General features: G+C 39.3%; 1 protein-coding gene across 2 annotated transcripts; it reads right to left on the minus strand.

Moving 5' to 3' along the window:
- Window positions 1-5,725: 5,725 nt before the first annotated feature.
- Window positions 5,726-25,068, minus strand: LOC137992126 (CST complex subunit CTC1-like). 2 transcript variants are annotated; one of them, XM_068837258.1, is made up of 22 exons: window positions 24,911-25,068; window positions 24,484-24,748; window positions 23,477-23,607; window positions 21,960-22,074; window positions 21,428-21,572; window positions 21,260-21,322; window positions 21,092-21,170; window positions 19,987-20,073; window positions 19,772-19,891; window positions 18,824-18,985; window positions 18,660-18,721; window positions 18,260-18,359; window positions 17,749-17,826; window positions 16,632-16,750; window positions 15,944-15,973; window positions 14,664-14,988; window positions 13,385-14,406; window positions 12,739-13,013; window positions 10,507-10,906; window positions 9,373-9,544; window positions 8,450-8,597; window positions 5,726-6,813 (listed from the first exon to the last, which is right to left on the minus strand). In XM_068837258.1, exons 1-22 carry the CDS (start codon window positions 24,965-24,967, stop codon window positions 6,659-6,661), a joined length of 4,110 nt encoding a protein of 1,369 aa, XP_068693359.1. In that variant the 5' UTR covers window positions 24,968-25,068; the 3' UTR covers window positions 5,726-6,658. The 2 variants fall into 2 exon arrangements, with proteins under 2 accessions (XP_068693359.1, XP_068693360.1); XM_068837259.1 differs by lacking the exon at window positions 24,484-24,748 and having other exon boundaries at window positions 24,911-25,047.
- Between the last annotated feature and the right edge of the window lie 1,485 nt (window positions 25,069-26,553).

Consider the following 26,553-nt stretch of genomic DNA (forward strand, 5'->3'; position numbering starts at 1 on the left):
TTTTTGGGCATGAGCCAGGCAACTTGAGAAGCACGAGACTGGCGCGCGGCCGGAGGAAAAAAAGAGAAGGAAATTTCTAGCCAGATACTAAGGAGTAGCCCTGGTGTGTACTGTTAACGTAGACTTTTGATTTTTGAACAAGTTTTTATCCTAGAGAATTGGCCACAAATAAGTGCTTGTTTTGGTCTCATGCTGGTAGCAAAAAATCTGGCCTTTCCTAATATCTTGTCAAAGGCACGGTATAATGTATTTGGCAGAATACTGAGATTTATGTTGGCAGATTACTAAAGTCAAACTCTACATCTCTTTGCAATAAGGGCATGCAAGATTTCCTCATATTTCTGTAGAAAAGAATGTTGTTGTTGTTGTTGTTTATTTTTCAAGGGTGTTTTTGCTTATATGAAAGATACGTTTTCTCTCCCGTCCCCTTTGAAGTTCTTATGCATGATCTTCGCGGTAATTACATTCTGTCCCTCAATAAACCTGGAACAACCAGTTATGGTCTTAGTTCTCTTTTCTCTTACGTATCAGCTAAGTTGCGAAATGCGCTACCTGATTTTATCCGTACCTATGAGTTTACTGGTTTTAAAAGAGAATCCAGGGCCGCATTTTGTACAGCGGCTTTTCTTTTTAATGAATATATCTTTAAATATTATGTATTTAGTAGGTATCTGTATATGCTATGTTAATGTAATGTCTCGAAGATATTAGCTCCTGTAGTTATTCGAAAATTCGAGATGAATTAAAGCTTATGCCTGTATGTACGTTACCTTTAGCACTGCGCATGCGCACACTTTGTAATCTGCGACTCCAGTGCTTACCATATGACAGATAAAATGAATTTTCTCTTCAATATATAAGCAAACGAATTCTTACGCTAAATTGACAAGGGCGGTTTGGAGCTGTAAGTAGGCGTGGGATTTGTCTCATATGGTTTAGGGGCCGACATATCCCTCCCTCAATGCCGTACCGGGAGGCAAGGTCGGTAGCAGAAAGCAGCGAAGGGCCAACTGCGTCCAAAAGCGATCGCACGGGCCGAAATCCCGGGATGACTCGTTTGGTACGACGCTCCAGCGCCGGTGTCTGGAGGTACTGCGTTTTTCTCTCTTGTTCAAACATTCCGTCCGCGCATGCTCAAATTTTCTGGCTCTATGAAATGAGAATCGGGTATCTTCCCTTGTCATGGAATGGCTGGTTTACCCAGAATTCTTTTTGGGCATGAGCCAGGCAACTTGAGAAGCACGAGACTGGCGCGCGGCCGGAGGAAAAAAAGAGAAGGAAATTTCTAGCCAGATACTAAGGAGTAGCCCTGGTGTGTACTGTTAACGTAGACTTTTGATTTTTGAACAAGTTTTTATCCTAGAGAATTGGCCACAAATAAGTGCTTGTTTTGGTCTCATGCTGGTAGCAAAAAATCTGGCCTTTCCTAATATCTTGTCAAAGGCACGGTATAATGTATTTGGCAGAATACTGAGATTTATGTTGGCAGATTACTAAAGTCAAACTCTACATCTCTTTGCAATAAGGGCATGCAAGATTTCCTCATATTTCTGTAGAAAAGAATGTTGTTGTTGTTGTTGTTTATTTTTCAAGGGTTTTTTTGCTTATATGAAAGATACGTTTTCTCTCCCGTCCCCTTTGAAGTTCTTATGCATGATCTTCGCGGTAATTACATTCTGTCCCTCAATAAACCTGGAACAACCAGTTATGGTCTTAGTTCTCTTTTCTCTTACGTATCAGCTAAGTTGCGGAATGCGCTACCTAATTTTATCCGTACCTATGAGTTTACTGGTTTTAAAAGAGAATCCAGGGCCGCATTTTGTACAGCGGCTTTTCTTTTTAATGAATATATCTTTAAATATTATGTATTTAGTAGGTATCTGTATATGCTATGTTAATGTAATGTCTCGAAGATATTAGCTCCTGTAGTTATTCGAAAATTCGAGATGAATTAAAGCTTATGCCTGTATGTACGTTACCTTTAGCAGTGCGCATGCGCACACTTTGTAATCTGCGACTCCAGTGCTTACCATATGACAGATAAAATGAATTTTCTCTTCAATATATAAGCAAACGAATTCTTACGCTAAATTGACAAGGGCGGTTTGGAGCTGTGAGTAGGCGTGGGATTTGTCTCATATGGTTTAGGGGCCGACATATCCCTCCCTCAATGCCGTACCGGGAGGCAAGGTCGGTAGCAGAAAGCAGCGAAGGGCCAACTGCGTCCAAAAGCGATCGCACGGGCCGAAATCCCGGGATGACTCGTTTGGTACGACGCTCCAGCGCCGGTGTCTGGAGGTACCTCGTTTTTCTCTCTTGTTTAAACATTCCGTCCGCGCATGCGCAAATTTTCTGGCTCTATGAAATGAGAATCGGGCATCTTCCCTTGTCATGGAATGGCAGGATTACCCAGAATTCTTTTTGGGCATGAGCCAGGCAACTTGAGAAGCACGAGACTGGCGCGCGGCCGGAGGAAAAAAAGGGAAGGAAATTTCTAGCCAGATACTAAGGAGTAGCCCTGGTGTGTACTGTTAACGTAGACTTTTGATTTTTGAACAAGTTTTTATCGTAGAGAATTGGCCACAAATAAGTGCTTGTTTTGGTCTCATGCTGGTAGCAAAAAATCTGGCCTTTCCTAATATCTTGTCAAAGGCACGGTATAATGTATTTGGCAGAATACTGAGATTTATGTTGGCAGATTACTAAAGTCAAACTCTACATCTCTTTGCAATAAGGGCATGCAAGATTTCCTCATATTTCTGTAGAAAAGAATGTTGTTGTTGTTGTTGTTGTTTATTTTTCAAGGGTTTTTTTGCTTATATGAAAGATACGTTTTCTCTCCCGTCCCCTTTTAAGTTCTTATGCATGATCTTCGCGGTAATTACATTCTGTCCCTCAATAAACCTGGAACAACCAGTTATGGTCTTAGTTCTCTTTTCTCTTATGTATCAGCTAAGTTGCGGAATGCGCTACCTGATTTTATCCGTACCTATGAGTTTACTGGTTTTAAAAGAGAATCCAGGGCCGCATTTTGTACAGCGGCTTTTCTTTTTAATGAATATATCTTTAAATATTATGTATTTAGTAGGTATCTGTATATGCTATGTTAATGTAATGTCTCGAAGATATTAGCTCCTGTAGTTATTCGAAAATTCGAGATGAATTAAAGCTTATGCCTGTATGTACGTTACCTTTAGCAGTGCGCATGCGCACACTTTGTAATCTGCGACTCCAGTGCTTACCATATGACAGATAAAATGAATTTTCTCTTCAATATATAAGCAAACGAATTCTTACGCTAAATTGACAAGGGCGGTTTGGAGCTGTGAGTAGGCGTGGGATTTGTCTCATATGGTTTAGGGGCCGACATATCCCTCCCTCAATGCCGTACCGGGAGGCAAGGTCGGTAGCAGACAGCAGCGAAGGGCCAACTGCGTCCAAAAGCGATCGCACGGGCCGAAATCCCGGGATGACTCGTTTGGTACGACGCTCCAGCGCCGGTGTCTGGAGGTACTGCGTTTTTCTCTCTTGTTCAAACATTCCGTCCGCGCATGCGCAAATTTTCTGGCTCTATGAAATGAGAATCGGGCATCTTCCCTTGTCATGGAATGTCAGGATTACCCAGAATTCTTTTTGGGCATTAGCCAGGCAACTTGAGAAGCACGAGACTGGCGCGCGGCCGGAGGAAAAAAAGAGAAGGAAATTTCTAGCCAGATACTAAGGAGTAGCCCTGGTGTGTACTGTTAACGTAGACTTTTGATTTTTGAACAAGTTTTTATCGTAGAGAATTGGCCACAAATAAGTGCTTGTTTTGGTCTCATGCTGGTAGCAAAAAACTTCGGCCTTTCCTAATATCTTGTCAAAGGCACGTTATAATGTATTTGGCAGAATACTGAGATTTATGTTGGCAGATTACTTAAGTCAATTTCTACATCTGTTTGCAATAAGGGCATGCAAGATTTCCTCATATTTCTGTAGAAAAGAATGTTGTTGTTGTTGTTTATTTTTCAAGGGTTTTTCTGCTTATATGAAAGATACGTTTTCTCTCCCGTCCTCTTCTCATGCATGATCTTCGCCGTAATTACATTCTGTCCCTCAATAAACCTGGAACAAGCAGTCATGGTCTTAGTTTTTTTTCTTACGTATCAGCTAAGTTGCGGAATGGGCCACCTCATTTTATCCGTACCACTACGTTTACTGGTGTTAAAGAGAATCGAGGGGCCGCATTTTCTACAGCGGCTTTTCTTTTTAATTAATATATCTTTAAATTTTGTGTATTTGGTTATGTACCCGTATATGCTATGTCTTTTAGTTGTCAATGTAATGTCTCGAACATATTATATAGCTCTTGTAGTTTTTCTGAAATTCGAGATGGGCGCGTCCGCACAGTTACTTCGTAATGTGCGACTTTCAGTGGTTACGATATGACAGAATGAATTGAATTTTCCCTTGAATATATAAGCAAACGAATTCTTACGCTAAATTGACAAGGGCTGTTAGTAGCTGTGAGTAGGCGTGGGATTCGTCTCATATGGTTTAGCTGATTAGGGGCCAACATATCTCTCCCTCAATTGCGTACGGGGAGGAAAGCAGGGAAGGGCCAACTGCGTCCAAAAGCGATCGCACGAGCCGAAATCCCGGGATGACTCGCTTGGTACGACGCTCCAGCGCCATGTCTGGAGGTACCACGTTTGTTTTTTTGTTGTTGATACATTCCGTCAGCACATACGTAAATGTTCTGGCTCTCCGATACCTAGCCTACTCGAAAAATTAAGAAGCTGGTTTTTACAAGGAATCGACATTTAGTTGATTCTACAGGCATATTAAACGTAACGCAAGACTGATCGTGCGTATCTGGTGTTCTCGAGACAGAGGTGAGAGATGGTTTCATGCAGACTGGGACTTAATGAAGTCAAGACAACCAGAGAATGGCAATGCGAATCGGGGATCTTTCCTTGTGATGGAATGGCAGAATTACCTAGATTTCTTCTCTGGCATGAACGAGGCAACTTGAGAAGCACGAGAGTGGCCTTATCAAATGGCTGAAGCGTGGCTGGAGGAAAAAATGAGAAGAAAATTCTTAGCCAGATACTAAGGAGTAGCCCTGGTGTGTGCCGTTAACTTTGATAAACTATGGGGGAAATATTTGTTAAAGAACTGCGTGCGTGACCGGAAACGAGTTTTTGTGTTTTCGTTGCATGCAATGCAATATATATCCGGTTATCGCATGAGTCGTTAACACGTATTACCGGGCTAAAACTACATAATTACTTTGTTCTTCGAACAAGGTGGGATATATTAAATTAAATAGGATTAGGCTCAATCTCGTCACCAGAGCCTTGGATCGATCCAAGGCTCTGGGAAACTCTATGTGCGAGAACATGTGCTTTAGGGTTCTTATAGACAAAACTTTGCTATTTGAACCTTACGGCGCCTGCTCACTCCTCGTGCTAACATGAGTGCACCAATTAAAGACGCTTTTGATCGTTATGTATAGGGGAAAAGGAAAAAAGAAGGGGGGTCAAGGCTGTTTAAGATTGGCTAGAGGGGGGAGCTAATTTTTTAAAAACAATTTATAGGGGGGGGGGTCATCAATTTTTAGGTTTTCAAGGGGTCTTGTCTATGCTTTTGCAAATGGATTACTTTTACAAAATAAATTAATTTCAAAGTTCCAGGTGGTGAAGATGGACAACCCAGTTTGAAGAATAATATCATAAACTTCATTGCTTTGATATTTCACACTTTAATAAAAGACAAATCCAGATCAGCCTGTTTCAGAGTTTGATTTTGGCTTCATTTAATATCAAAATCAACAAAATAGTTGTTGGTTCAATAGCTCGTGAAGTAATAAAACATGAATAACATACCGCGAAAAATTGGCTAGTCATATCTATGTGATGCAAATACGAAAAAATACGGAAATAAAATCATAAGTGGAAAAATGGGTGGGGGGGTCATCAATGAAATATTGAATTATGAGGGGCGGGGGGGGGGGTGGTTACTTGCCATTTTTTGACTTGAGGAGGGAGGGCCTGGCAAAAATTTTCATCTGTCAAAATATTTTTCCCTACCCCCTCTACATAAATATAATGACCGGTCCCTAAGGCTACATGATTTGCTGTTGAAGCACCTAACAGGCTAATGTGGATCGATTCAGTCTTGATTTATCCAAACTCGAAGCCAAGTAGCACTGCCTGCGATGCAAGTTTCGTCAATGATAAAGAAACGTCACGAGATCCAAGATCTGAAACGTGTACACAACCCTATAAACAAACTCCAAAAAACTCACGTTTTATGGCGGTTTTTGGTGTTACTGTGTTCGTCAAGCCATTTGGACTATTTGTGAAGAAAAGATTTTTTTTCATTGTTGCTGTACATAGATGTTCCAAAAATACATAACATTAAGACTGTCTGTAATTACAATGTTCTGGAGAATTTACCCCTCTTACCAAAAAAGTAAGCACCTGTGCCATTGTCTTCAATTTTACAGTTGTCCTCGGAGACTACGGGGCAGATGATGGAGAAAAGGGAAAAGACTAAATGGGCGAAAAAAAAAGAGGGATGTATACGTTTCTTTCATTCTTACATTTCTTTGGACTTTCCCTCTTCCTCCACCACCTTAGGTCCCCGAGGATGGTGCTTTTTCTGCCATAGTATGTCAAAGCGTTTTCTCAGTATGAACTGCTTGAAGAAGAGAACGTATTTCTTCTACAGCCCGAATGTCAGAGATCGCCTCAGCTCTTAGAAGTAGTTTAGGAAGCACAAGAGTATTGTGTTCTGTTCCACCGACGTTAATATTGCGGGTCTCGTACTCTAGAAAAAAAGGGGAAAAAAGATTTAGAGAAGGGAATGGGAATCACTCTATAAATAAGACATATAATATTGATACTATTACATTGTAAGTAGTGGAGGTATTGTACTGTACTGTACGTATTCAATTTGTAAGTTGTGCCTCTGTTTTTGCAATAAAACATGTTACTATTACGAAAATAAAAATAAAAATAAAAAAGAAGAAGGGAATGTGGTACTTAATGCACTATTCACATAATCTTGGCTCATAAGGCTACTCCTTGAGTGGCTCTCGGTTATCGATCCTGCCTACAAAATAGATATTTATCCAAAAAAAATTGTGGAAAATATTTGTAAAGCAAAAACGGCAACGTTTCGAAGCAATGCTCCCATCCTTATAACCAACATCATGCAAAATAATAGAATTTCTACCACGTAGTTTCTATAAAATATTGAACTGCGCCCCTTATTATGCATACCTAAGTTACGGTTAACACTGCAACAAGGTCGACACTCAGACAAAGTGTGATGCCTCACTGGTTAGAAGCATTCTGCCTGTTAAAAAGTTGCAATTCAAAGAATTGGTCTTTTAAAGCTGCATTCAAAGTTTTCGGACTGAGTAGCGTCAAACTATGCCTGAATACGTAGAACCTTGTTGTAAGGTTACAGTGCCTGTAGACTTAATGGTTCGAACTTTTTTGACTTGATAACAGAGAGATTTGGCAATGCGTTTATATGGCCAACGTCAAGCTGAATTTTGTATTTTGCATGCATTTTGCCAAAAATGAAGGAAGCTCGTTTGACTTGAACTCATTTTTTGGCTGCAGATACTAAGCTACTTCTCACAATGGGGAGGCAAACTAGAACAAATCTTTTTTCCAATTTCTTTAGGTTAAATGTACCTCATTCGCAATTTTTTCGCGTACAAAATAGAACACAAATAGTACTTTCAATTTCGGTATCAAACAAGTTCCAATTATCGCGAAATGATTTCACCTTCACGAAGTTATATTTTAAAAGCAATGAGGTTCTCGTAGTCATCGATGTCCTGCTTGCTTACGTTCCCTACTGTCTCAACTGCCGAAAAAGCAGGAAAACTGTTTTGCGAGGTATCATGGGAAAAAAATGAAAATTAACAGTCCCACCACATACACATGTCGAATCTGCGCGTGTGTAGATCCAATAAGTAAAATATAAACATCGAGTGCGAGTGTTCCATCATAGGTTCCAAACACCGAGAAACTAAATGAAAGCACGAGGCCGAAGGCCGAGTGCATTTATTGTTTTGAGGTGTTTGAAACCTATGATGAAACACGAAGCACGAGTTTTTGATATCGCTTCTCGAACAAGGTTGTGCATTTTTTAATTCTGCTTCCTTTGCTAATTGTGATGAAAACATTGTTGTAAAATGTGGAAAATGAGTTATTAAAAACGCTGTTCTTTGGTTTAATTTTTTTTGTTTTGATGCGTAAATCTTGATATCCAATGAGGAATCTGATGAAAACAACGCGTGGTTTGGATACGATATCCAAAACACGTGTGGTTTTTATCTAGGTTTTCATTGGGTTTCAGAAGTCATGCACGTGACGAATTTATCCATTTTTGATAGGCTTTTGAGCTCATGAAATATTATAGAGAATATCATTTCTAATTTTCTCACCCTGTTGTTTTTGGACAGCTACAGACTTGCTGGATCGGAAAAGTTTGCATTGTAACACAATAAGCCGCTGAAACTGAGGTGAACAACAGTAATTCTCGAAAGTCTTTTTAGCGTCTGCCTCTCTGGAAGATGCATAGCCTTGATGAATCTAGAAACAAAGAAATAAACGGGAGAAATTAGTGGCCGCTAATTGTTCGATCGACACTGGTTTTCCCAGTAAGTTCAACCAATTAATCGTTCAATCTTTGTTGGGTACGACTTTCATTTTTCACCTCCAAATAGCAAAACCGATCTGGGAGGGTAGTGTGGTAAGTTAAGGCAGCAAAACTTGGCACTGGGAAAGTTCATGTTGACGTTGCGGTTTTGAGATAAAGTACAGGGACCCACCATTAGTCATTGAAACCTACTTAGCTCTTGACTGAACTTTGTAGGGTTTAATAAGTTACACCGCTCAAAACAAGTTGGCCGGTTGGGGCTCTTAATCATGCTTCTGTTAAGTTTGAGTTGTTTCTTTTAGAAAAAAAAAGGTGGAGTACCTGTGAACTAGCTTCAAGGCTGTTGCCTAACAGGAGCCCGGTAGCCTGGGGCTCCCAAAGAATAGCTCTGGGCGCCTTAATTTTTTCACAGCAACACCTTTCACTTCATATGTTGGGCTCCTAAGTTCTCAGCGTTTAGCTCTTAGGGCCCCTTTAAAATTTTCTTAGGCAGCAGCCTTGAGCTTGATAGCTAAGTGCACTTCCACTATAAATAAAGCACTTACATTTTTTTTACATTTACAAAACAAACATGGAAGCTTCGTGCTCATTAGAATCCTGTCTCAATCGTTTCACATCACGTCAAAGACGATTACAGTTTAGAGACACTCCCGATGTGCATATAAATCCTTATGATCAGTCATTAGCAAATAACACTGTACACTATACCTGCAGACAGCTGCTTGCACCACGCCAATAGCGTTGATAAAGTAACTCTCCATTGCGCATGGCTAAGTCCTGAAGATTGAGCCACTGCTGACGAGAGAGCTTCAGTATTGTGGGCACCAAATCATCATAGACATATACCTGAGCCTCTCCTGTTCCGTCTTCCACCACACATCTGGATGAGAAATCAAATCAACAATTTCCCGCACTTCTCTCAACTGAGAACAAAGTCGCAATGTTAAGAATGGCTACCATTAAAAGAACGAAAGCATCTCTATTTACACTTTCTCGATAACAGGATCCCAGGCGAGCGTGTTTTGAAGGGTCCCGGATACGTTTCGCAGTAATTTCCGGTTTATCGTCAAATGATAGTACTTCCCTTGAAACTACATTACTATTTTTTTAAAAAGTGGATTGTTTCTCACAAATGACCTTTACGGACTTCATTAAGAAACGCCTCCTTTGACGTTTTGGTATTCCAAGCAAGCAGGGTTCAGGCAGATCAAATCCCAAAGGCAACATTTTGCCTTTGGTTATATTTAAGACAAAAGATTATGGATATGAATAGATTAAGGATAATTCGTAATCAGCCCAAAGACATTGAGGTAGAATAACGCCATAGCACCTAACCAATCAGAACGCTCATGTTTAAAATATAAGTGCTACACGGCCAACGTTTGTATAAACGTAACCTTTCCTTGTACTTGTACATGTTCATTGCCGTGACTTTAACATCTTCAGTTCCCACGACCTGCTCCCGTCTGACCTTGTAACTCAGTCGGTAGAGCGGCGGAGATCTAACCCGAACGTCGTGGGTTCAATTCCCACCTTGGTCAGAGTTTTTCTCTGTCCTTGTGTGGCCGGCCCATTTCCATCAGTAGGGCTAACGCTCACATGGTTCATATGGGATAGAAATCTAGCACTTCACATCACACTCTATTCAGTTAACTCTGTTTAGAACGCTCATTATATCGGCAAAAAGCACAAGCCATATAAGGTAATTCCAACCCCAAAGTGGCACTTTTCTGTAGTCATTGATGTTTGTTGGCCGCCATATCACGACAAAAAGGACCAGCAGCAAGGAACAGCCCTTGTGCTACATGCAAATCGCTCAAGTAATATTTTTAAAATGCCTACCTTGCTTCTGCGTTAAATTTATATCCAACTGCACTGTAACAGCCACCGGTGCATTCATTTCTTGTCACTAATTCACCGCAACGCTTACACAACCATCGGACACTCGCTTTCTGCACAACGGTGACTCGACAACGCACGCGTGAGATGGTCTGAATAAAATTGCCGTCAGCCTCGCTCTTAATAAGCTCGATGAGATGTCGATTCGGAGGCTTCTTCGTATTTTCTTCGGCCACCTTCGATACTGTTAGGGTCAATGACGATCCTGGATTTAACGGCGTCCGTGTAAATGTCGGTACCGCACGCCTTTCCACCACAAGTGACGAACAAGCCTCGAATATACAATACATGTTCCTAGTGCGGGAGAATTTCCTAACAAACCTTCTGAACTGGACAGTGGCACCTGAAACAAAAAAACATAATATACATAACAAAAATTACTCGATTCTGGCTGGCTGAGAGTTTCTTTGCAAACACAATGCAAAAAAGGGCGAATTCAGTGCAATTTGATTGGCTAATAAACAATAGGGTTTGGTAAGAACCAATCAAATATTTTGTTTTGAAATCAAACGCGTGCCCTGGATGACGTAATTTTTGCGTGCGTTGCTTCTGCTCAACCATTTCGATTTTTTTGGTCTACTTGTGCTTATTTGTTCCAAACTGCAGTCGAAATCGTGTGATTAGTATATGTAATTGCATGGGTCCGAGGGCAATAAACGATTATTTTCTCGCGTATTTTTCAAAGTTCTCACAAAATTGAAAGGACTGAGTCGCGAAGCGACGACGGCAATTTGGAAAACTTTGAAAATACAAGTGAAATTAATCCTTAGTTGCACGAGGGCACAATGCGATTACATGTTTATCACATAAAGGGCAAAATTATTGAAGGAAGCCCGATCAATGAGGTCAGTACACAGCTATTACAACGGTTCTCGGGATTGGTTCAGAGAACAATGGACAAAAACAACGATACAAAATAAACAATGGACCCTATAAGGCCTGGCCAAACGCTCACAACATTTCAAGACCTTTCAACGCAACACCTTGCAACATTGTTGGGCACAACAAGTTGCATACGTTTGGCTACCCTGCTGCGATATGATGTTGGATCAAATTTGAAAACGGTCAAATTTTTCGTGCAACATTTTGGATGTTGTATGATGTTGTACTCGTTTGACTACGACGGTTCACGCGACATTGTTGCACTAGGGCATGCGCTCTAGGTCCACTTGTTGCGTGCTAGGGGCCTGAGGCACATAAACATCGACATGTTGCATTGAAAATGTTGCGTGCGTTTGGCCAGCCCGTTCAACACATGTCGCAACATAATGCAACAATGTTGCAAGATGTTGCGTTGAAATGTTGCGAGCGTTTGGCCAGACCTTAACTGTAAAACAACAGAGCTGCGTCCCAAAGGGATCCAATGAAATTAGAGGTTGTAAAGAGCTACCCTATCTCGATCAATGCCGCAACAAATGAAAATTAAGTTAACATGCTTTTATTTGGTTAAAGTTTAATTCAATAAATCGATGCCGTCAAACGAAATAGAGCTTAATTTTAATTGAACTGTATTTTACACGTGGATAAAAAGCAGTTTAATCAGAGTCAGAATCTGGAAGAAAATTCTCTTGTAACTTCGCTTGCTCCAAATAAGCAAATGTTAACCAATCAGGAGAAAGCAATCATGCCCTCTTGATTACCAAAAGTGTCCTCGTCATTAAGAAAAAATGCCCTCCGTCTCAGCCAATCAGTATTCAGTAATTTTGCTCCATATGTGACAAGTGACAAGTACCACCGGGACTGTCTCTTTTGGAAAGCACCAATCATTAATAATTTATTCGAAGTAGAATGGACCTGCTAGTCTCTCCGTATAAAATAATAACAATAATAATAATAATAATAATAATAATAATAATAATAATAATAGTATTATTATTATTATTACTATTATTACTATTATTAGTATTATTATTATTAACATTTATTATTTATCCATTATGCGGACAACTGTGTATATAAGATGATCATGATGATGATACCCCACCCTTGCTAAATATAGCACTCTTATTTTTTTTATTTTTTAAATTGGTATCTGCAATATTTACAACACCAATTCTGAAAATTTAAGATACGAATATTGCCTTTAAATTTTGCGTAGCTTGGAGCCACCGAGAGGTTGTGATTCTTGGTGTTGGCTGAAAGAATGGCATCTTCTGGATAAGACAATATACTAACCAGGTAGTAATCCACAAATGTAATTTGTTCTCCTCAAATCTAAATACACAGAGATGCTGTTAGGTGATTGTAGGTCTTTAACTCTCAGCTGAATGATGTTATTTGTCAGCAATGCAAAGCCCAGCTGCAGGTCTTTAACCATCGTTGCCTTAATTGGGCCAAATTTCGGTACTTCTACCAGCCCATTGGGTAACTGCCGACTAGGTATGTCCGATTGGCGTAGCTCTCTACTAACAACAACCCCTTGGAAACTGACTTGAGCGGTGGGAGCACATCTGCAAGCAATACATACACGTATAACAAATTACTTTGTGTGACACCATCAACTTTCCCCCTGGGATTATGTGGTTAGAGGCGGGGGATTTTGAAGGGAGAGCCTAAACTTAGGGTCCTAGCCATTCGCCAGAAATTTCATTTGGAATGAGCTACCGTCTTAATCACTGCACTTACCCAGTTCTTACTTGTTCGCTTATCTTTCGTTACGTCAAGATGCATCATTTAACATCCCTTTCAAATAGTTTGTGACTTCGTGATGAGGGTGATGAGGGTCCTATTTTGCACAGGTCGCCCAGCCAGAGAAAGCCTTGGGACTGCCTCGCATTCTAGATATGAACAATGCTTACCAAATAAAAATTCAAGTCGATACCTTGTTTGCTTGGCAGCAGTTTCCTTTTGAAGAGAGCTATCACTAAGAACAGTATCCACGCAACACAATGAATCATTCCTAAAAAAATCTTCCCTCAGTTGATTCAGGGCTTGGACAATTTCTTTATTGTTTTCAACGTCCCCTGATTTCCCAGCATGGCCACAGCTTTCACACAAGCATACTCTATTCAACTGCATATCACTGCTCACATTAATTAACGAATCCAAGATGCCATTTTTCAAGATGCGCGAGCTTGCTTGATTTGGTACCGTTTCTGTGATGACGAAAAAACAACCCGGGTAAAGGACTCGCGACCAACGCAAACTTCTCTTTACAAGTTTTAATGCGGCATTTTTACTTTCGAGCTTAAAACCTGAAAGAAATACGCCAGACGTTAAACAACACGAAGTATTTTCCTCTGTAGTGCAATGACTGTTGCCCGTGCCTTTTTGAATTTCACTGCGATGAACTGCAACAATCTTTATTTCCACACCGCAAGGGTAGCATAGTTCATCTTTCACTTTACGGAGTGCGGGAACCTCACAATTTCTCACCATAAACAAGATCTTACACATAAACGTATGATTATCGAGTTCTTTATCCATTCCTTCCCTTCTTATGCTAGTTTCTCCTTCCTCTTTCTTTAGTTCAGAATTTCTTTTATCCAGTCTCTTATCCACGTCTTTAGGTCCTAAAATGTCTACATTATCAAACGAAAATTGTAGATACTTGCGAGTTGTGTCTGTGGCAAAGTTTTCTTGAAAATAATTACTAGGCTTAAACTTCTCGATGACTACTTCAAACTTATTGATTTGAATCAACGCATTCAAATGCCAAGTCTGCATACATGGACACCTTGATGCCTTTCCCACTGGAAATAGTCCTTTGCAGCACTCTCGTGCGCACATGTGGCCTTGAGTATGCAGATCAGTGGGCGCCACCATACAGCAGATATCTCCCGTTTGGTCGTACAAAAGCAATTGGCCAGTTTTAGTTGAATTTCGCAGACTACCGACAAGAATCTGTGGACAAAAGCAAGACAGTAGAAATTGGATAAGTTTCAAATTTAATACTTGGTTGTTACCGGTATTCACCAAAATCGCTTTTAACATTTTTTCTCAATATGACAGAACCAAGAACAGTGAAAACGAATCGTTTTGCCTTGTAAATGAAGGATTGGTCCACGACGTGAGGTCCATACTGTAACACACGACGGGCAGGACTTTTGTTGCAAAATTAATATCAAGACGCCATCGTCATATCTTTGGTAATGACTTACCAAAGGGGGATTGAAACAATCTTGATTAATAAGCTTGAACATCCAATCCTGTTTCTCATCGGTCGGAGGTGTCGTCTGACTTGAATGTCCGTTCAGCCACGGTTGATTGGAAATTTTTTCCTGTACTGCATCAAGAAATTCCTTCATTGTCGGAAGGCTTGGAAATGTCAACTCATTTGCTTGATTCGGGCTGCATTTGTGAGGAACTTCGAAGAATTCATCGTAAATGTTTCTCGAAGGAACAACGCTTGAAGAAGACTGACTTTTTACGTAAGATAGTAACTGTTCTAACACACTTGATTCATTCCTGGCTCTGTTTTCCTTCCTGCGGAGACACCAAATAAAGACCTCTTTACACTACCACAGTGAGAACGTCTATCAACGAGTCTGGTTTTGAGAATTTTGAAATCCAAACAAAACCGTGCAGTAAAATGCTAACATAAACTTTCAACTTGGTTTTTTTCATCAAGTTTGCAACGTAGGTGAGAAACGCATCAACTCCTGTGTTCGCAAAATTAGCCAAACTGCTCAAAAATATCTCTTATTTCCGTTGAAGTTGCTTATCGGAAGAGCAGATCTTCAAAAGATTATCTTTTCAGAGCAAAAAAAATCCTTCACTTTAATTTATTATCCAGGAGTTATTCGCGTTAGGGGTTAAGCCGGTGTCAATACAAAAAGTCTAATATTAATATTGGCCACTATTGTGTTACCATCATGTTGGCAAGTTAACACTTCATGCTGAATAATATTGAGCCATCGCTATTCATTCTTGTCGGTGCGTTTAACCTCAAGTTCCACATTGTCACCCAACATGTGTTGGCCAACAATGAAAAAAATTTAAGTGGGGCTTTTAAGCCTCACTTAAGCTTACAACCAACGACAGTCATTGGTTGTAAGCTCGCAAAATGTATTAAGCCCCACTTAAAATTATCTCATTGCTTATTTTGTCCAATACAAAATACAAGTAAGCTGCTATAGTTGAAAATGTATAGACCCAATTGATGAATGGCACATCTGGAGAAGGACAAGAAGATACCTGCTCAACAATAACATTAATTTCAAGCCATCACTGGCCGATGACAACTTAAACAACACTTTAAGATCGGCTTTGCAATATTACTTGATGGTTTCGAAACATTTTTTTGTTTTGTTTTGCAACTCTCGATCTGTTAGAAACGTGAAAACGAGAAAGTTTGCGTCGGAAAATCGAGTCAGACCTTGAGATCTACGAAGCTGTCGTAAACGATGGCTGGCTACTACAGGTTGGCCTGCGATCTTACCTGGCAGAATAGGCGACCAGCTGGCTTGTCCTGTTTGAGAAAACAACAAACACAGTAAACATCAACAGTTTACAAACATATTCTCCTTCGAGACCCCGTCCTCTCCCTAGGAGAGTGACCTGTTCGCACGGGATAATCATTGTCGAGAGAGGAGCTGTTTGCAATAAAGGATACTAATGCAGGGAGGAAAAGTCCCGGTCGATGACACTATGGGGGCTGACCTCGCTGGGACTTCGAGTCCATACGTTAGTCCCTCATTTAGTGTCTTTTTTTCTTTTTTTTTTTTTTGTTGTAATGTCATTTCACTAAATGGAAGTTACTAAATAAATAAATTAACTATGTTTTGCTTGGATTACATGCACTAAGTCTTTTTTCAGGTTGTTTTCTCTCTTTTTTTGAGCTAAAACTTGAACATTCCACATTTTGATAACGCCTTGATAATCCGATCAACAGAATCTTCCGATGTGTAAGATCATAGGGCAGAGATCTCCAAGCTTAAAAGGGTATAATAATACCTTATACAAGCTTATACTTGTAAACTAAATGCAGAGAATACCTGACGCGGGAATGATCCTCTCTTTCACTGAGAACGTCCATCTCCATTAATTTAAACAACGCAACAAACCTGTACAGCTAAATATTGCAAAACCTCGGCACACCAAAACAGCTTTCAAAAAAGGATAATTACCTGTAGAGGGGTGAAAATTTCTCTAGAACTTTGTCACACATTTCCAGCAAGTCTACATAATCAGCAAGGGTTAGATTCTGTCCCAACAAAGCCAACGGACTTTCACAAGGACTAAAAGGCTAAAAAATATGCAGAACGTTCTTGTACAAATGTGCAAAGGTAACTAACAAACGAAAGACATTATTGGATGATTATCATTCATTCAAATTATTCCTCTGCTTTTGATTGGCTTAGACTCCAGGCATAATTATGGCTACCCAACAAAACTCAAGTGACATCATTAGTCAAATAACATGTAATAGAAAATGTTGGACGAAGGACGTCATATCAAGCCAAGTTATTGTAGCTGTGACATTACGAAAAAACTGAGACGACATCTGCAAATTGTTAGACTTTCAAGTCTTCTCGGATAAGGACTATAAAGTGAGGGCCTCGTTGAGCTAGATCACAACCCTTGACATTAATTAACAAAGTGGACATTAACGAACCCAGATCTTGTTCACAGGGGCGTGGAGTTTCCGGTTTTGTGGTGGCTGGATTAGCTTAAGGGGTTTTGAGTGAATGAGCCCACGAAAGAAGATGAAATGACTACAGTATAAGAGCATAGTAATCCAACTTTGCTCTCTTGAAGGCATCGTCCGCCTAGGGCTTAACGCCGCCCCCGATAAGCAAACATTTTTCTATCATCCCATAGGCTAGTTTCGAATTGTGCAGCAACAAAAGAACAGAGTCGAGGTTCATGGGAATAATTTCCATTTTCCTTTTTTTCAACAAAACAAAATGCTAATTATTCCCTATTCTTTTGTTGCTGCACAATTCAAAACTACCCTATTATTGTTCAACGTTGTTCTTTCCTGGAATCAGAACTGTAACAAAACGCAGACAGTAACCAATTCCAAATCACATAACTACTTTGGTCATTGCACAATGTTAATGTTTTGGTAATCTTTTACTGGCTTGGTATACATGTCAATCTTCACTTTGCTTCGTAATCTTTGTGTTCCAAACATTGTAGTAAATAACAAAGAATGAAAAAAAAAAACTGTTATCCTTTCAAACAAAAACTCCTCTTTGAGCCAAGTAATTATCCCAATTGCACATTTTTATTCTGTCTTACCTTCCAAGGTGACACCAAAGGTGAGAACTTCACGATACGTACAGTGCTTTGAGTGCAACAACTTAAACCAAGAACCCTCTACAAGGAAAAAAGAAATTTCGGAATGGTTGCACAGCTGCTCACTGTATTTAATGCTCTTGAGCACTTTCCAATCAAGTGTGGAATTTTATTTGTGATTTACAGTTTATACGGTTTGGCATTACTAAGTATGTATGAATGTCTTCACGTAGGATCAACCATTTTAAACACAATCCAGTTTTAATAGCATGAAATAGAAAAAAGGTTTATCCAGCATGCACGACATATTCTGACCATAATTTGTGCATTGTGTTTTAACATTGCATTATGGTTGATGTTGATTTGATTGTCCATGTCTGTAAAACAATAATTCCTCAAAGCTTATTTTGGTTTACGGCACTTGTTGGTATTAAACATTATAGTATTTCTGAATTGACTTTTTCCTTTCTTTACTCTGGGCTTTTGGTGTTGTGTTTAGTTATAAAGCACTGACCTTTCCTTTCCTGCATAAATGGACATTGTGAACAGTCAACTCTGCACCTACACGTAAGCCACGTGCAAGGTTAGAGCAGGGCTGGTGATTGACGTACAATCTGAAGTAAATACAAACAATATCAAAAATGTACAGGTGGTTCCAACAACACTCTTCTATTTCAACACAGTGGAACTGAAAGCCTTATGCAGCTTTCGCAGCTTATACAGGACAAAGACTGTGTCCACACCCAACTATATTACAAGGAAACTAAATTATTCCAATTACACATGAGCACATTTTTATATGAAAAGAAAAAAAGATTTGGAGTAGAAAAGTAATACCTTGATGAATCAAAACACTAAAAGAACTATTTAAAACAAAGCAAAGCTGGAAAGACTTAATATTGATGTAAAAGAACCTTATTTTCCCATCAAGTTCATAAACTCCAGCTTCAGGTTTAACACATTTTGTGACAACACCCTGCAAAAAAATAACAATCAAAAACGCTAGACAACGATATCAGTTTTGCCCAATACTGAAATGAATGTTGTATTATTGCCTTAAACTTTACAAGACACTTACCGTGTAGGACATGTTGGTAGGTACTTTTGGTTTTAGCTCTGTTATTGCATCTTGCTTGTGGCACACTTCTCTAGTTAGAGGGACTGTTTCTAGATTCTCTACAGTGTCTCTTTGGTTCAAATCATCCTCTTCTTTATCAGTTTTTAGGCGTTTTGATTCCCTCTGAAAAAGTGCAATAAAAAAAATAAAGCACTTTGTTGATATTGATTGCTCCATTAACTGGATAATTTATAGCAAAAGGACTGGTTTAATGTGACTTGTACGGGGTGCAGGGGTGGCCTTAGTAGTGAGAGCACTTGCCTCCCACCAATGTGGCCCGGGTTCGATTCCCAGATTCGGCGTCATATGTGGGTTGAGTTTGTTGGTTCTCTACTCTGCACCGAGAGGTTTTCTCCACGTACTCCGGTTTCCCCTTTCCTCAAAAACAAACATTTGACTTGATTTACTTTCATTGTTCTTTCAGTTTACAGTGTCCCCAATTAGCGCTCCAGTGCTAGAACGACTAGACACTTAAATAAAGTTCCTTTCCTTTCCTTTCCTAATGTGATACTGACTCAGTGCTTAATTGATTGTCTGTCAAACCAACTGCCTTGTTGGTAAGAGGACCAACACATGGCCTGACAGACTGATGGAATACTACATGTACTTGACTAACATTACAACAAACTGAGTAACAGACAGATGGACATACCGGTACTAGCAAATTAACAAAAATACCAATAATTTGATTAATTAAAATTATAAACCAGCAGAGAGATACAGACTAATTGGAAGCCTGAATGCAAGTGACCCACTGACTTTCTGGATTGGTGACCGGCAAATGGACAGACAGAATTACCACCAAGCCAATTGAAAGACAAGTGAATGAACAAAGGATGAACAAAGTGAAAACAATTTCTATGTACATTGAAGACAAAACATGGGACAATACACTTTATTACACATCACCTTTTCCTCTATGCATGGCCGTTTTTCACTTCTTGATACTCTCAATGATAAACACGATTGATAGTTTTGGAAGTCTGAATGGCGAGTTGCTGCAAGAATTTTCCTTTCATTCCTTGTTCCCTAATTTTGTAAGATAAGGAATCATACTTTTCAACCAAGCAAAGTTTGTTACTCTTCTGGTTCTGTAATACATTAATTTTCATCACTCACAGTACCTTATTCATTGTGGTTTCTCTCAGCTTTGTGAAAATGTATGACTCATCAATTTGCAAAAACTTATGCCAGACCATCAACTGTTCACCCTGAGAAAAAAATCAACAAAATAACAATTTAATGTAAGCAAAGCTTCTGTATGCTTGAAGAAAAGCTCACTTTCCCCAAATCGGATTAAACATCAGCTTTAACAATAAATTCTCCAAAGTGTTATAGTATGCAGGCATTCGAACATTAGACCAACAGTCTAAAATTTCAATCCCATTTTAAGTGAGAGTTTGCAGTTATGCTAATAAAATTGAAGATCACAAAGTGGATTAAATTTTGATAATCACAATGCCCAATGTGACCCTTGATGTGAAACTGCCTATCTAAAGCCGAACGCGAAGAGAAGTTAACATGAAAGACAGACTATTGCAATGAGAATCATGATAAAATCTCAGATCATTGCAGAATACGTTACCTAACACAGCAATGAAAGGAAAGACTGAAAAATTCAGGCCTAGTGGGAGATGAACCCATGACCTATTAAAACGTAATTCTAGTTGAAGTGCTCTAGCTATCTGCACTTCTTTATTTACTTCTGTATTGCACCTGATACCATTTTCAAAACATGACAACCCAGTTGAACTTAAATATCTCGCTTTTTTAATAATCTACAGCATCATTTCCTATTCATTGACTTGTCTGTTTATTCACTCATGAATTCATTCATTTTGTTCCTTTATTCCTTTATTTTTGTTTGTCTCCAAGCGGTTACTGGTGGGCAGGTAAAAAAGGCAGACCAGATCAACTCAGATTGCTCACCTTCGATCCCTAGAAAAATGGTTTTGCAAACCAAAACTATTCGATGTTTGCCCCGATTTCATCAAGGTTAGGGCTAGGGTGATTTCTAGAGGGCTTATCATTTTTTTTTATGTCAATTCAAGTTGATCCAGTCTGACCTTTTATACCTGCCTGTTACCCGTAAAACTTTCATGACTGTATCCGTCGACCCTTGTAAATAATCTGATTTCTTCAAGATTAATAAGCATTGAAGTACTGTAAGTTAAATAATTGAAAACTTAAATGAGCAAAGAAAGACTTCCAAAACTACATGTGCAGTACCTGTACTACCACCACAGTAGTAAGATTTGTGTCTTGAGAGCAAAGTTTGATAAAAAAGAATGGTTTACCAACACTCATGCTGTTGAGAAAACAAAAATGGAAAACTACATATTATACAGCTGTGACAGAAACTGTGCAACCACCATGCCACACTGGAATACACATTACCTGTGTACTGGACTCAAGGCAAAAATGCTTCCACAGATGTTCCAGCTACATGTAGAAATAGAGCTGAAAGAGAGAAAAGACAATATTATTATGAAAGTAAAGAAAACAAAATTTCTGATAAAATGAAGGTCATTCAACAAGCCCTAGACTAAGGAATTTGCTCTTTGCCTTCTATCCCGCTGAAAATCTTGGATCGTGAAGAAGTCAAGTGGCTTTTCACTGTGTTTATTCCTTGATCCCACCAAAATTGGTGCACATTCCCCAATGACCTCAAGGTAACCTGAACCCACAGCTTTCGGATTTGAGGACCTGTCTAAAACATTGAAATTATTGAAAAGAACAACAGTAAGCCTCAGAAACTTATTATTTGATTTATTTGATTGTACATACAATTTGACTGAACATTATGTACAATTCCATTGAAAGTACAGTTCTGTTATTTATAGATTTAATTATTCTGTCTTTATACAACTCTAATGCATGCTTAAAGTAATCACAACTCTCTTGTCTGAATACATAAAACACAATGACAGTGTACAGTGTAATTCCGCAACTTTATTAATGTTGTAGGTTTTTTTGCTTTATTTAGAACAGACTTTGATTTGTACTTCAAGTTAAAAAAGCCTTGTAGAACCAAGCAGGCATGGCTAATGGAACCAGCATGAAGAAACCAATGAAAAAGTGATTTGCTACCACTTACCCATGCATGTAGACAATTTGGACTGGTGAAAAGATGTCAAAAAACTTGATGGAACATAATTCCATTCAGGGATCAAAACCAGCTTGTCAACATGTTGTTTAACAGGGTTTACAATCTACAGAAAAATGAACAGTTTAAGTAAAGAAACCATAAAAAGAAAAAGACTTTCTAAATCACGGTTTCCTCATGATTGCTACAATCCCTGTGAACACTGAAGAAAAAGTTTGAAGTATGGAAACCACTCTCCAACAGCATTCTGAATGAATTGCACCTTTTGCAGCAACACTGATCAGTGGCACAGTATAGACTTCTATTATGAAAACTGTGCAATCGGGTTCAGGAAAAGAGGTGATCATTTTCCCAGCAATCACGGCGATTGCAATGACCATGTGGAAACTACAATAGATCATATTTCACATTCTCAGTATTGGACTGGAACTAGCTTGCAATAGAGACTAATGCAGGGGAATAGAGCGAGTTTCAAATGAGTGTCGTAAAACCAAAACCAAAGAAATTACTTTGGCCAATCAAAAAGGACTGAGAAAATCCGGCAAACCAATCAAAACTCGAAGTAATTACACGTAACGGACACAAAGCGCGGGAAAATGTGCACGCGTGAGCCACGATTGGTTTTGGTTTCACTTCTGATTGGTTGAAAAAATGCCGCGAGAACTTTGAACCAATCACTGAGTGAAGTAATCATAAACCAAAGTAATTATCTAATTACTTTCGACACTCAATTGAAAACCGCTCTATATTACAGAGTACTTGCATTTGAAAAGATGCCCCTGCATTAGCAGCAACAAAATTAGTTGACACATTGTGTTTATAACAGTTCTTTTTTAGTGTAAATTAACCCTATAATTTGTATCTTGCTCTAAATGCTCCCCCATTCAATGTTGTCTATTTGTACCTACCGGTAAATATCCCGCTACAGCATTGTTTGGGGAGGAAGGGGGCAAATTGGACTCCTAAGAAGGCTAAAAGACAGAAGAAATGTGGGCATAGGGGGTAGAAATGGTCAATATTTCAACAATTTTGTCATGAATTGTAGTTGCAGTCCAATACTGAGAATACAAAATAATAAGGTCTATTGCTCCAATGACTGTTTTTTTGTTTGTTTGTTTGTTTGTTTTGTTTTGTTTTGTCTGGAGTCAGACTATCCTAAAGTGCATTTGTGACACAGACATGAAGAGAGGCCAGGTTGTAGCATGGAACTTGAAGGAACAATACTGCAGCATACCAACCTACACAGAATAATCCAAATTCGTGTGATGTCACAGCCGTGTTTCCATACTCTCATCTAAACACAGCTATTGGCCAATGAGAGTGTGCATACTATCCTAGTTGTTTTATAAAAAGTGATATAAAGGAGTGAATGATGGATATCAGTGACTGAAATGTTTGAGAAATTAAATTGTCTCAATTGATAATCAATGCTCAGCTGTATGAGGAAAGGATGAGAAATATTGCCATGGTTACAGTACTACATGCATTAGCAAAGTATTGATACTTACCTCACAGGCAATTGCACCAAGGTTGTCTTCCACAAACAAAGTCCCTGTAACTGCAGATCCCATGAAAGACTTGGGTTTGAAAGTCAAGTATCCAATCAGAATATATGGCATTTTGACAACAGGGTTACAACCTAGGTCACAAATCAAATTAACCGCTTGTATAAGGCCAACTTGCCCAATCTTTTTCTTTGCGTGATTCAATGCTCATGCTCACCATTTTTCTCAGGACAATGATCAAGAGCAAGTAGAAAGTCGGGGCTATAATATAAAGAAAAGCGCATGTGCAGGAGCCGTTCACGACTTCAGCAAACCGCAGACAACACTTGACTTCATGTATACAATCAAATTTCACCTTTGAAGTAAGTCGTGGCCAAGATATAAAGCACAGCCCAAAACCCATAAGTTTCAAACTACAAAGTTTCAAAAAATTCTGTGGAGCGGATTCAGAGCTATCCTAAGTTTTCAATTATTTAAGGTGGCTCTGAATCCACTCCACAGAATTTTTTGTAACCCATTCACCCCTAAACCGGCCTAAACCGGCCAATCTTAGTATTAAATACTCTGTCTAATTGCAGACGATTTTACTCGTCAATGGGGAACCCCTAGGAGTCAATGAGTTAAACATTGCAGAAAGCTTCATTCTGTTCACGCTGAGTTCACACTGAGTTTGTTTTTGAGTTATGAGCAGCTACAGCGAAAATGAAGCGTGTTTTTGCAGGGATTTCCTGTTGCCACAGAAACTTTTTACGTCACAAAAATAACCAAATCTTTTCCAGTGTTTGATATGGTACCATAACATTGCTGTTAAATGATAACGTGTTGTAGTGTCATTCCTTCTCATAAGAACGTTTTTTTCAAGTGTTCAAACTGGTTTGAGTCACCTTGAATGGGGTGTTCGCGTCTTATAATTAAGTAAGCCATTGCTTCTTTTCTTTCGTATGAACGGACCCATTGTGTCAACTCATTTTGACGCCGATTGTAGGCTTATCCCAATTTATTTCATTTACCTAAAAAGCTCTCCACAGGTGATGCCTTGGAAACAATGCAACCTCCAAACACACTGGGGTGTTCTCTTAGCAACGTATTAAGTGGTATGACTTTTTGATCGAAAGGAAGCCAGTTCGAGGATGTGGGAGCCTGTAGTTCATTCATAATCGCACGCTTTATTTGCCGTAACGAGTGCAAGCAAACTTCAACGAATTCAGCATCACTCTCATTTTGACGAAGACCTTTTTCTACGTCGTAGTAGAAGGACCTCAACCACTCCTTCTCCTGAAATATGAAAAACTATCTTTCACTTTTCATCCAGTCGAGAGCAATTTTGCAAGTTGCAACTATAGAATACAGGGCCATTTTTGAAGCAGTATCACTACAGTGGGCTCCGTGGCTCGTCAGTGAAATTAATATTAAATCAGCTGAATAAATGGAACCTACATTTCGCACAAGCCCGAGGCAGAATTCATTCTTGCACCTTCTCAAAAATACTTCCATTCATCCAATATAAGGATCTTGACAATTATACTAGCACTGATTTACTTTCATCAGCGTTGGAAAACCGGCTTTTACCTTTGATACATTTCATTGTGTCTCTTATTTCGGTGGCATATAATAAGGTAAGTACACGAAGTACCTACTTACGCAGGTACTTCATGTACACCGCTGTCCAATTTAGGCCAAGGGCGTGAGGGCGTGACAATTGTGTCAGAAGATCCTTTTTTACTTGCATTGTGGTTGTACGCTACGGACTATCCATATTATGGTTGAAATGCTTAGTTCTACCTGACAAATTTACCCGACACCACAGTTATGAGCAAAAGAAGTGATAATACAGTAAAGTTCCTTTAGTAACGAGCCCCCGAAATTAACGTCAACTTTTTGTGGCCCCATGTAAATCCCGAAAGTAGCGACCCCACCCCCGCAAGTAGTGACATCCCGAAAGTAGCGAAACCAAGCTTTTTAAACGGTATACCGTATACCATTAATTTGTCAATCAGTCGTCAAAATTTTAATGTACAATAATATGTTCGTGCAGTGTCATATATTGTTCACGATAAAGCACTTTAGTTTACAACAAGGAGAAGCTTTATGCCACCATTCGTCCTTGACATCAGCTCACTGATGTAGGGATGTAAGCACTAACGTTTCTTTAAATTGAAATTGAAAACTCTATATAGTTTTCTATATAGTTTTTTGCTGTATTTATCATTGTTATCTTCTTTTTATGAAACACAATCTATACATATGGAATGTGAGAAGTTGCACCAGGGACTACAAGAAACGGCTTTTACTTCGGGTAGAAGAGCACAGAACGCGTCGTCAGAAAGGAATGCAAATGCGAGAAATTTACTCACAAATAATTAGTACATAGAAGTTTGGCAGTGTGGAAGTATGGAAGTTTCGCATGCAGTGTGGAAGTGTGGAACTTTTTCTGAGATATAGGCGTGAGATTTTTATCCTGGGAGTGCTGGGATTTTTGAAGAGGGCACGATCATTTCCGAAGATTTCCGAAGACGTCCGAAGTCTTCCGAAGTCTGTCGAAGACGTATAAACGCGTATAAACGCGAGCTCGCTCGCAGTGCTTTTCACTTTAAAAATCAGAGATCGCGAGGAAGGTATTGTCATTTATTTATTTTACACATGTCATCTTCTTAGCTTCTCTGGTTTATTCACGCCTTTTCGGTTTGGTACACACAGGAAGGCGTAGTGAAACGAGCGCCGAAGACCCGAGCCTCTGCAAGTGCCCATGTTTTCCAGGGAAAAGTTTCATAAATCCAAGCATGAAAAAACGCTACCTATTCAGTAACTTTGTTGTTTATTTGTCAACCTTTGGTACTACCGATATAAGTGTATATTAGACTAGTGTATGATAAACTGTAAATGTGACTACATGAAAGGGCGAGACGTCTCCCTTTACGACGGGAAAATTCGAAAACTACATTGGCAATATTCAAATTCTTGTGCTTAGGTATGTTGAGTATGTGCCTCTCCTCGCTCATAGTGCTTTGAAGAGGGGTTTTCAGTCTCATCATGCCGTTAAAACTGCATTTGGAAGCGCAGATGGAGATAGGACAGATGAG

The sequence above is a fragment of the Montipora foliosa genome, chromosome 2 (assembly GCF_036669935.1).
Source record: "Montipora foliosa isolate CH-2021 chromosome 2, ASM3666993v2, whole genome shotgun sequence".
Lineage (NCBI taxonomy): Eukaryota > Metazoa > Cnidaria > Anthozoa > Scleractinia > Acroporidae > Montipora > Montipora foliosa.